The following is an 11,049-nucleotide window of genomic DNA, read 5'->3' as shown; positions in this document are numbered from 1 at the left end:
AAAAAATTCAAAAATCCATAGCTGCACTCAGAAAATTAAATTTTTGGAAAACAATTTGAAAAGTTAAATTTTTTGGAAAAAATTTCAAGTATTCAAAAAGTTTTTCGAAAAAAAATGAAATATTTAATATTTAAAACGGAGGAGCTACAAAATATAAGAGATTATTAGTATCACTTCATTTAGTTATAGCCGGTAGTAGGCGGAAAATATTTTGTAATGATTCCATCTTAACTTGTGTACACCATAGTTATATTCAGGAATAATGGCACATGGATTACACAAGGTTAATAAACCTTATTGTATGGCTAAGGTGTGTTCTTGATACAAATTACTCATTAACATACACACTCCACATATTTTCAAGTGTACTCAGTAAAAATTTGGTCAAAAATAGATCATGTCGTTATTGTACCATTAATAAAAGGTGATAAATGTATTACGTAAGCGCATGCAATGACAATGAGTATTTGTAATTATAGTTCAAGAACAATATATAATATTACAAGATGTCAAAAACTCTGTAAATAGGATTTGCCTTATAATACGTTTTCGCCTTGGTTAATATAATTAACAATGAACTGAATACTACTTATAATTCTAATAGATCCATTTCTAGGATTCTTTCTTTAATATTTCATTATTAGATCAATTTTGTCAATGAAAATGGGTTATTATTATTTTAAAAAAAGGGGGATTTATCCCCATAATTAATTATACCCAGCAGTTTTCATTACCTTAAATGGTCTTAAATAACTTGGACCAAAATGAAAATGTTTATCATAAACTTGATTTAATACTTATTGGGCTAAATCCCTATTTTTTAAAGACTCATTGCATATTTTCATCAATTAAATACATCTAATATTGAAATATTATAGAAAAGGGACCCATGCATGGATCTATTATAAGTAGTGTATTCTTTATTATCTCAGGCGGAAAGATATGAAAGCAAACACGTTCAAGGCAAATCTTCCTAGAACCATGGAAAACGACTCTGTTTTTGGTCGTTTTATTGGTAATCTGAAGAAATGATCAGGCAAGGGTAACCATTTCAATTATAACATTAACTGGCATGGATTCACTCGATATGGTTAATGACTTTATTCTGCTGGTTTTGCATTTGAGCACTTTTTCTACATCAAGCTTGTGAATATAATCCAAGGCATGAGTTGGCAGATATTTATTTCAGTAGAGAGAAAAAAAAATACACACGCAGAAAAAACAAGTCATTAATTAATTAAATCAAATATAACAATTAATAACAAAGTCTGAAGATTTGTTTGGAAATATCAACAATAATTATTAACGATGAATAATAATATCATAATTAATTATAACTATGTATGTATGGAGCATACATTAAATAAATCTTGAACTACACAAAGCTGTATGTATTTTCCTTTGCCCGAGTTGAGGATGAATTTGAGGGCGTTTGAGCATCACCTTGGGAATGTGGGTAAAAGTCGAGTAGAACGGTTCTGAGTCGAATGTCACCTCCATGCGTTATTGTCTTGAAAATAAACATTACAATAGAATTGATAGAGTGAATTACTATCATTATGCTTGTTTGATAATTTATCTTACCTGAAAGGGTTCAGGCAGTGAAGGTGGAGCTCCTCGCTCTGTCTGAGGGCCCCCACTACCTACCCCTAACAGAGAATCTCCATTATTCATTGTACTAGAAATAGAGTTTGTGCTTCGAGGCTGAGCCCCTGGATTTGGGAGGGAATGAACAACATATTCAGTTAATTTCACTTCAGACTCTGCACCAGATTCAAGGGGAATTGACTGAGCCCTAAAATGTTCGAGCATATCAAATATGGAACTAAACCAAAGATGTTGAACTCGACATTGACCCTCAGGATTGAGTGTAAGTCTAAGATGTTTGGCTCGACTCTGAAAATTGAATGTCAAAACGAGCTCCCCTTTCCGTGTCTCGCTCTGTCGCACCAAAAAGAAACCGTGCCCCGTTTGTGTTCCTCGAAGTACGAGGCTTGCTGCATCATTCCTTGAAAGAGTCCCATGGAACCATGGATATTCCATTAAAAGAGGGATTAAGTCCATTTGATTTCCATCATCTACAAAACACATATAATAAAAAAGTTTATCTAAACTGAAAATAAAAATGACTTCACCCCCAACAGCATTCGCATCCAAACTCAAATTAGAAGAATTATTTGACATTAAAAATGTTCCTAAATCAGGTCTTTGTGAAGATGTTGGATGAAAAAAATCTAAATCTGATCGGAGAGGATTAACTTGTGGTTCTCCAAAACGAGTCGAATGGGAATGATCCAATAAAATAGAATCAGAGCCTACTTTTGCTCCCAAAATACAGCTTCGGATAATTGCTAACCAGGAGTGCATTTCTTCATGGTCAGATGTATCAACAATATATTCCGTCTTGTTGGCACTTTTAACAACAAAAGTATTGCGATGATCCGGCATTTCCAAATCCGTAGTTTCACGAGCCTCTTGAATAAATAGACAAAAAATCCCCATTTTGGCAATAGAACTCTAGTGACAAAAAAATCAATGATAACTTTGGATAATTACTTTATCGGTGAATTACTCTGATCAGGGACTCATACCTTAGGGGGAGAATAAAACTCTAAAAGATATCCACCTGATGTTTTATATAAGACTAGCTTGGCTCTTTCCCATTTGGGTCTCCCAGTATCCAGATTATAAAAGTCCTTTCCTTCGGAAGTAATGAAATTAATCTTTCCAGACTTTTTCATTTCAACTCGAACTTTTTTATACTTTCTTTTTTTTTGACACTCGCCCTCATAATTACTATTGGAGGATCCCCCATGATTATTCAAATTCCCTGAGGTATTGGAGAGCTCCACCTCGTCAGAGTGCTGCTTTTGAAAGAAGTTTATTCCGCGAGTTTTACGAATGAATCCACGAGAAAACTTTCTAAAAATGGCCTTTGGTCCCGCTGAGGCCGTTGAAGAAGAAGAGGATAGAGATGAGTCATTATCATAAATGTCCCCTGCACTGAACGTTGATGGAAGAGGACATATATGTTTCCGCGAGAGAGACGCCAATTCGGATCTAAAGTTGTCGATGAATCTCTCTGAAAGTTCCCTGAAATTTTTATTTTTAGATATGTGTTATTTATTCATTGAATGAATATTATGTCACATAAAATAATAGTTTACCTCAGAAATCTCATTTTCTTTCTGTTTTCCTCCTGATTCGACTCTTCCACATCATCAATGGGCCTCATATCCTCTCTTCTAGCTCCAAAAACGGCCTTATAAAAGTACTCTGCAATCTCTTTACTCTTGACCTCTGTTTCATTGCGAACTGTATCCTTATCATCTGGCTCTGGAGGATGCTCAGAAGAGGAAGTGGAGGCCAGGGGGAACTCCACCGTATTCATTATTCAATCATCGACATATTTCAATTATTATTATTAATAAATAATCATGTAAACACAGATAATTATGAAATTATTTTTGTAATAACGATAATATATATTTTTATGCTTTCTCAAAAGAAGTCGCGAGAGCTGAAATTGTTACTGTTATCGAAGGAAAAATCAAAAGTGAAAGCTAGTTAGTGGAAGAGAGAGAGAGAGAGAGAGCTAAGGATGATTTGATACATATATCTCCTTGCTTTTTGCATCTTAGTTTGCTTTTATTTTAGCATTGTTTATGTATATTAATATGACCTTTTTATATATAATATTGAGATAATTTACTCTTTCCTTTATCATAGTACACATCTCATAGAGCTTGAATGCATGCAACATAATTATGTATATAATTGACGTTATTAATTTGAGATATTTTGAGACAAGTACTTTTATAGTACGTATATTATGTCATTAATGAGATGATAAAGCTACTAGGCCGTTTTTTAATAATAGGTAGTAGTCGTACCATGTTGAGTAGAATATAGCAGCTGTTGTTGTTTCTCTTTCTCTCTCTTCTACTCTTAGAGTTTCTTCTTAATAGACAATAATGATGAACACATCACTAATTTTTTGTTATATCAAGTCCTTTAAGTACGACTTCTAATCGTTCTTGTGTCGTTGTTATTGGCTAGAATAGTCTATAATAGTGCGTACGTCACTATTTGCTCAACGCATTCTCATTCTGAGACGAATAATACTTATAATTAATATGTCACAAATTGAGGCAATATTATGATCGATCTAACGAAGCATTAGAAGGATGATCACTTCAGATGACAAACGCATAGTCGTGACTTGCTTATTCGCGTCCATCAGTTTTGGAATCCTCAAAGGATGGATGTCTCCAGCAGAGTCCGAGCCCTACATGGACGAAATATTCCACATCCCTCAAGTTCAAAAATACTGCGCCGGGGATTTCATTTCTGTAATAATATTTCCCTTCATTATTATTAACTATATTAATTATTATTACTAATCCTCATGAAATATTATTATTATTGCAGTGGGACCCGAAAATAACAACTTTACCCGGACTCTATTTAATCACCATTGGGATCCTCAATCCAATTTCAAAGTTTATTGGTCCAATTATGACACTTTGTGATACATTTCATCTGAGATGTGTTTCCTTGGCACTTTCTGTCGTCAACTTTCTTATTATTCAGAGGATCACAATTCAAATCCACGGAGCGAGGCATGGAGTGAGTCTCCCACGAATATAAAAAATAGATATGTGATTAATTCACTCTCTTCTTCCTAACAGATTTTTGGAGACGATAAGAAATGTCTCCTCTCTTCTCTGAATATAGCTCTTTTTCCTCTGTTATACTTCTTCAGCTTCTTTTATTACACGGATGTGGGATCCACATTCATGGTTCTCCTCATGTACTGTCTTCATTTGGAGAAGAGAGACTGGTTTGCTGCATTTATTGGTAAGGGTATCATTATCTTACTTCAATGTGAATTGTTTTTCTTAATTCCTCTACTACAGGTTTTCTTGCCGTTTTATTTCGTCAAACCAACATCATTTGGGTAGCATTCGTTGCCGTCCAGGCATGTGGTCCACATCTTATCCATGCCATTCACTCTTTGATGCACATGGATAAAAAGAATGTAAAGTTTAGTCTTACGTTTACAGGACAGCTCAAAGAGCTCATTGAAGGTATTTTGGCTCTCCTCCTGTTCTATCCTTCAACACTTTTAAAGGACGTTGTGATCAAGTGTCTTCTCACAGCTGGGGGATACTTGATTGTTGGACTCTTTTTTATTGCATTTATAATCATTAATAAAGGGATAGTGGTTGGAGATCGTCTGGCACATACGGCAGTATTTCATCCAACCCAAATGTTTTATTTCTTCGGATTCTCTTTAGTGATGTCATTTCCACATTGCATTTCCAAAATGGAGAGCTTCTTTAAGCACTCTCTAAAAAAGAAACCTTTTTGGCTTGCAACCCTGTCTCTATTCTTTTATGGAATCATTCGAGAATATGGAAGCTTGGCTCATCCCTATTTACTTGCAGATAATCGACACTACACATTCTATATTTGGAGGAAAATCATTCATCGCTCGAATTGGAGTCCGTATTTAGGAATTCCATTTTATATTTATGGAGCATATTGCTTATCAAGAACACTGCGAGCCACTGGTATTATCTTCCGCATCACCTTCCCTATATTTTTATCATTCAATCTCTGCCCTCAGCTCCTTCTTGAATTCCGATATTTCATTATTCCATATCTTTTATACCGTCTACACATTCGACCTGAGAAATATTCTAATCTCATGATCGAAATGTTATTATACTTGCTAATTAATCTCGGAACGATGTATGCATACATGTACAAACCATTCGCATGGCCTCACGAGCCGAACAGCATACAAAGATTTATGTGGTGATCCATTTTGTAATAATAACTAAAGAAAACGTGTCTATTCTTTTTTTGTATTTAATCGAGCTCCTTCCGCACATTTTTATTGAATAATTTTATATAAATTAACTTCTACCTACTTTAAAGGTCATTTACAAATGTTCGTGTAGACTCTAAAATTGCTGAATGAATGGAGTCAATTTTTGATGTGATCTCCTTGGGACATTTCACTGAACAAAAGCTACTTTTTTTTTCTGTCTTGAGCATCAGAATTCTATTAAAGGCGTTCATTAATTGTTTTTTTACTTTATGATATGCTCTTGGGGTTTCTTTCATAACTTATTTTATACAAATTTTTGTTAATAGTCTTGTCATAACTTTGAGGTATCCAAGTAATTTTTTAAATAATCTATGTATTCACACATAAATAGAGTACAATAAAGGATTCTGTTATAAATCAAGGTTGTTCAGTCTATAGTTTCAAACAGCATAGGTTGTTGCCTTATGTATATTGCCAAGGTTATTGTTCATAACAGATTTTTGTAAAAACGAGTATGATTTTATGTTATACAAAAAATGAATTTACGGACGGCCACAAGTACCATGGCTGTAAAAATCAGTTGTCTAAGCTGTACGAGGCTATAATTATATGATCTAACATTTCCGTAGTACATAAAATAGGTACATATTATATGAATATACTGAAGTAAAAAAACTCTTAAACATAATTCGTGATGAACTTATATTATATAAAAAAATAAAAAGACAATTATAGCATACTTATTAATTATTTATTTGAACGGATACAATGCGTAAATCATCAACAGGCTTGTCCCCAGAGTCTGTTTCCACACAACCTAGTCTTTTAATCGTGAGCATTCCACGAGAGACACGTCCAAAAATAGTATGCTTTCCATCAAGCCACTGAGTTGGCGCAAGAGTTATAAAAAATTGAGATCCATTCGTATCTGGACCCGAATTAGCCATACTAAGAACTCCAGCTCCAGTGTGTTTAAGATCATCATGAATTTCATCTTCAAATGTTTTACCGTAAATAGATGCTCCACCTCGTCCCGTACCTGTGGGATCACCACCTTGAATCATGAAGTCTCGAATTATTCGATGAAATTTGTTTCTAAAAAAAATAAACACAAATTCAATTCTCAAATCAAATCATGAAATCAATGGAAAAAAAATGAAAATTCGTTCAAAAGCTAAACATTGCATGGAAATTCAAAAATGGAACAAAATATTGATTGAAAAGAACAAATCCATGAAAATGTGGCCTTTGAATCAGGTTATAAGCTCATCTACTGGACCCATTATAGTATCCGCGGCGAACAAGTTCGGCAAAATTCCGACAAGTGTTTGGAGCGTGCTTCCAGTAAAGCTCCACTTCGAATTCTCCCATTGTCGTCTTTATTGTTGCTCCGGGGGGTTGCCATGATTTATCGGGGATTGACATTTTCTCTAAGTCTACGTTGCCGGTCGAGAGCCTCGATATGAAGAAGGGTGTCTCAAATTCAATATCAGACAATTATTATTAGTAAATACAAAATAATAATATTTATATTTTTCAAACGATGATATGACGTCATAACCGACAGTCTTCGAGGTTTTGCTGCGTTTTTTTTAACAAATCAATGAATAGGCTTACCCCTTTATTCTATGAAGTCATAGCCTGGCTATAGCTCATAGCCATAGCATCGGAAGCTAGATAATTAATTTATAGGTTATATAGTTAAATGATTTTGAGCCATACAGAAAGAAACACATATATTTCTTTTTCTATATTTTGAGCCTTCTTTTTCTCGTTTTGAAGGTGAAAAGGTTGAGATATACTATCACATCGTTTTACCGGTTAAGAAAAATGATTTTCCTATGATTGGATATCGCAGAAGCAAAATCAGAATACGAAATTTTGTATGAATAACCAGGATATTTAGAAGTATAACATCGATTTCATGGAATAATAAATTTCTCTAATAAATATATCCCCTCACAATGAAGTGAAAAAAAAAAGATATACATAACATCTCTATAATGAGTAGGAACATGACCCTGGACTTGAAAGTAAGGAATTTTTTATGCTATACTAACTCCTAGCTCATCGTTTATAATATAAGTAACTAGTACATAAACTATTCCTTATCAATTACCACTTCGTCACAACTTACAGAAGCTCTAAAAAAGCTAGTGAGGATTATCAAAATGACATTACATACGCCAACATTAATTAAATACATTCCATATTCTAATCATAACCAAAGTACGATTATATTCTAATTTTTTCTTGTCAACATTAGTTTTATTAGCAAATAATATACCATTAATTGATTTTTAAACTGGAGTTTTTGTTTTGAAATAATTAAATTGAAATGAAAAAGGATTTCGATCCTCTCTACTCTGAAAAAAATCCTCTTGCTTTGTTAAAAGCAAAATTAGCTATTTGGATCCGAAATGCGTACAAACATTTCGGAACCAAGTCTAACACAAGCTTGTTCACTGGATTGAATATGTCGGTTCCTAAAGGCGTAATTTATGGTCTTTTAGGACCATCCGGATGTGGAAAAACGACTTTACTTCGTGTTATTACAGGAAGAGAAAAACTCAATTCCGGCGAATTTAAAATATTCGGCGAGGATCCAGGAACAGTAGGTCTTGAAGTTCCGGGAAGAAGAATTGGTTACATGCCACAGGATCTAGCGTTATATATGGAACTAACCATTTTAGAGACATTGTTCTTTTATGGTCGACTAAATAAAATGCAAACATCAAAAATAAGATCAAGAGCTGAGACTCTCATAGAAATTTTGGAACTACCTCATTCAGGAAGATTGGTACAAAATATGAGTGGAGGCCAAAGAAGAAGAATATCTCTAGCTGTTGCACTTTTACACGAGCCCGAGCTCTTGGTTCTAGATGAACCCACTGTAGGAGTTGATCCTGTGCTTAGACAATATATTTGGGATCATTTATTGACCATTGTGAATAATTCTTCAAAGAAGCGAACGATTATAATAACAACTCACTACGTCGAGGAGGCTCGACAGGCCCATATAGTTGGGATGTTACGATATGGAAAAATCCTTGATGAGGATGCTCCCACAAAATTGTTGGAAAAATTCAAAGCGCTCACTCTTGAAGAAGTTTTTTATGAGCTCTGTCAGCAGGAACAGAGAGTCATTTGTGAGGGAAGTGAAGACGAAGAAGAGTCTTTTTTGATGTCGAGGAATCAAAGGAACTCATCGCTTTCATCTGATTCAAAATTTAGGAGACGAGATGCATTTTCCATTTCAATTGAGGCTCCAAAAAAGCATTTTTTTCCACAAATGAGTTCCTTTTTTGCAATTCATCGATGGAAGGCTTTAGTGATTAAAAACTTTCTTCGAATGTTTAGAAAAATTGGGTTTTTGATTTTTCAACTCATTTTCCCAGCCATTCAGGCCTCTGCATTTTGTATTGCCATTGGTAAAGATATAAAAGGAATGACAGTTGCCGTAGTGAACGAAGAAGCTACCTACCAAGAATGTCAGAATAATTATGCAGGATGTATTCTAAGCTTTCAGTCTTCAAAGTATGTGACAATGAGTAAGACCTCTGACTTACAGGACAATCTGAGTTGTCGTTTGTTGTATTACATTGAGAGGGGAGAGTTGGATATTAAATATTATGATGATTTTGAAACTGCAAGAAACAAGGTCTTAAATGGAGATCATTGGGGAGTTATTCATTTTGAAAAGGGTTTTTCTAAAAAACTAGCGGAGGAGATGCACTTTATAGTATCTGAGCCTTATGCAAAGGACAAAGAGATTAATACTAGGATGCATATATATCTCGACATGACAAATCAGCAAATCAGTTTGTCTATAAAACAGAGTTTGCACAGTTCTGCTGATGAGTTCTTAAAAGAGTCCCTAAGAGCTTGCAATAAGTCAGAAGAATTGGGAAACTCTTTATTATATTTTGGAAACACTATTTATGGATCAAACAAACCCAGTTATACTGAATTCATGGCGCCTGGTATAATTCTCTCAATCGCCTTTTTCATGGCTGTGGGACTAACATCGCAAAGTTTTGTGACTGAAAGAAGAGAAGGTTTATTAGAAAGGTCCTTTGCGACAGGGGTGACAACATTAGAAGTCATGCTAGCTCACATGGTTGCTCAATTTATCATCATGATATTACAAGTCACTTTTGTCCTTCTGTTTATGATATTAGTCTTTAAAATTCCCGCTAATGGCTCGATAGTACTCATGATTTCCTTGGTCATTCTTCAGGGTCTTTGTGGGATGTCTTTTGGGTTGCTTATAAGTTCATTTTGTTCTACAGAACATGATGCCATACAGTTGGCATTGGGCTCTTTTTACCCTCTTCTACTTTTATCCGGAATAATTTGGCCACTTGAGGGAATGTCAAAAAATTTAAGATATTTTAGCTACACATTACCCCAAACTCTAGCCTGCAAGGCAATGAGAGGTATTCTTTCTCGTGGATGGAATTTAGAATGGTCCATAGTGTATCTTGGATTCATAGTTACCATTGCATGGATTTTTATATTTCAGATCCTAAGCCTACTCCTTTTTCGTATTCGAAAATAACCCCAGGGATTTCTTCTGAATAAATAAAGTAAATTACCCTTAATTATTATAATATGTATTCATAATCTTATCTTAGTAGAAAAATAGTACCTTAAGTGTGTATCCAGAAATACAATACAAATATAGTTCATATTTATAGTAGGCACCTTTACTTCCAAATACGGGTGACTCATTTTGTAAATATTTTTCAACATGATCGTTTGTACATATCTTATATTTCAAGAATACAGCTCTATACTTTATAAATCTGACTCAATAGGTTGTATTATGTACTCAGCACTGGTCTTATACCTTAAAATATATTCAATTGAGGATCTGAGATTGATTGTATTTGGCAAAAACCTGTTTAATGTGCAAAATGTATTTAGAAAATCGAAAATTGACGTTTGATGAAAAAAATAGAAAAATTATTCAGAAAATGACATATATCTTAGTTAAACAACAATTTTTATCAGTCAAATTTATATGTAAACGAATTTCCAGACAAATTTCTACAAACTTAATTTTATCTTCGAATCCAACGTTTAATTGGAAATCTATTTTTTTTGCATCTAAAAACAAACTAAAGTACAATTCTCACCGATTTCTTATTTTGGCCATAACTTTTTTGATTTTAAATAAATTTAGAAATTTTCGTTATTAGTATAAT

At 33.9% G+C, this 11,049-nt stretch overlaps 4 protein-coding genes across 4 annotated transcripts; 2 read left to right on the top strand and 2 right to left on the bottom strand.

Moving 5' to 3' along the window:
- Positions 1–1,165: 1,165 nt before the first annotated feature.
- Positions 1,166–3,391, bottom strand: Lnk (SH2B adapter-like protein Lnk). Its single transcript, XM_040723381.2, has 5 exons — positions 3,168–3,391; positions 2,592–3,093; positions 2,136–2,517; positions 1,585–2,078; positions 1,166–1,510 (listed from the first exon to the last, which is right to left on the bottom strand). The coding sequence occupies exons 1-5, from the start codon at positions 3,389–3,391 to the stop codon at positions 1,376–1,378; spliced, it is 1,737 nt and encodes a 578-aa protein (XP_040579315.1). The 3' UTR covers positions 1,166–1,375.
- Positions 3,392–4,032: 641 nt separating this feature from the next.
- Alg10 (alpha-1,2-glucosyltransferase Alg10) lies at positions 4,033–6,578 on the top strand. The gene is made up of 4 exons (XM_040723384.2): positions 4,033–4,352; positions 4,432–4,629; positions 4,692–4,860; positions 4,920–6,578. Exons 1-4 carry the CDS (start codon positions 4,188–4,190, stop codon positions 5,825–5,827), a joined length of 1,440 nt encoding a protein of 479 aa, XP_040579318.1. The 5' UTR covers positions 4,033–4,187; the 3' UTR covers positions 5,828–6,578.
- On the bottom strand, positions 6,528–7,366 carry Cypl (peptidyl-prolyl cis-trans isomerase-like 1 Cypl). Its single transcript, XM_040723385.2, has 2 exons — positions 7,119–7,366; positions 6,528–6,934 (listed from the first exon to the last, which is right to left on the bottom strand). Exons 1-2 carry the CDS (start codon positions 7,262–7,264, stop codon positions 6,583–6,585), a joined length of 498 nt encoding a protein of 165 aa, XP_040579319.1. The 5' UTR covers positions 7,265–7,366; the 3' UTR covers positions 6,528–6,582.
- A 737-nt stretch (positions 7,367–8,103) lies between these two features.
- LOC121127840 (ABC transporter G family member 20) lies at positions 8,104–10,532 on the top strand. Its single transcript, XM_040723380.2, has one exon. It carries the CDS (start codon positions 8,178–8,180, stop codon positions 10,398–10,400), a length of 2,223 nt encoding a protein of 740 aa, XP_040579314.1. The 5' UTR covers positions 8,104–8,177; the 3' UTR covers positions 10,401–10,532.
- The last annotated feature ends 517 nt before the right edge of the window (positions 10,533–11,049 follow it).

Source organism: Lepeophtheirus salmonis, chromosome 13, assembly GCF_016086655.4.
Source record: "Lepeophtheirus salmonis chromosome 13, UVic_Lsal_1.4, whole genome shotgun sequence".
In the NCBI taxonomy this organism is placed as follows: Eukaryota; Metazoa; Arthropoda; class Copepoda; order Siphonostomatoida; family Caligidae; genus Lepeophtheirus; species Lepeophtheirus salmonis.
Note: the sequence above shows the minus strand (reverse complement) of the source record. Positions and strands in the feature narration are given on the sequence as shown.

What these genes read in the sequence shown, in the direction of transcription:
- Alg10 (XM_040723384.2), top strand. Translation starts at nt 4,188, where the DNA reads ATGATCACTTCAGATGACAAACGCATAGTCGTGACTTGCTTATTCGCG. An exon ending in TCCACGGAGCGAGGCATGGA is followed by an intron (nt 4,630 to 4,691) that starts GTGAGTCTCCCA and finishes TCTTCCTAACAG; the next exon opens with ATTTTTGGAGACGATAAGAA. An exon ending in CTGGTTTGCTGCATTTATTG is followed by an intron (nt 4,861 to 4,919) that starts GTAAGGGTATCA and finishes CCTCTACTACAG; the next exon opens with GTTTTCTTGCCGTTTTATTT.
- LOC121127840 (XM_040723380.2), top strand. Translation starts at nt 8,178, where the DNA reads ATGAAAAAGGATTTCGATCCTCTCTACTCTGAAAAAAATCCTCTTGCT.
- Lnk (XM_040723381.2), bottom strand. Translation starts at nt 3,391, where the DNA reads ATGAATACGGTGGAGTTCCCCCTGGCCTCCACTTCCTCTTCTGAGCAT. An exon ending in AGTTTTATTCTCCCCCTAAG is followed by an intron (nt 2,518 to 2,591) that starts GTATGAGTCCCT and finishes TTTTGTCACTAG; the next exon opens with AGTTCTATTGCCAAAATGGG. An exon ending in CACTGCCTGAACCCTTTCAG is followed by an intron (nt 1,511 to 1,584) that starts GTAAGATAAATT and finishes TTTATTTTCAAG; the next exon opens with ACAATAACGCATGGAGGTGA.
- Cypl (XM_040723385.2), bottom strand. Translation starts at nt 7,264, where the DNA reads ATGTCAATCCCCGATAAATCATGGCAACCCCCCGGAGCAACAATAAAG. An exon ending in CGCCGCGGATACTATAATGG is followed by an intron (nt 6,935 to 7,118) that starts GTCCAGTAGATG and finishes TATTTTTTTTAG; the next exon opens with AAACAAATTTCATCGAATAA.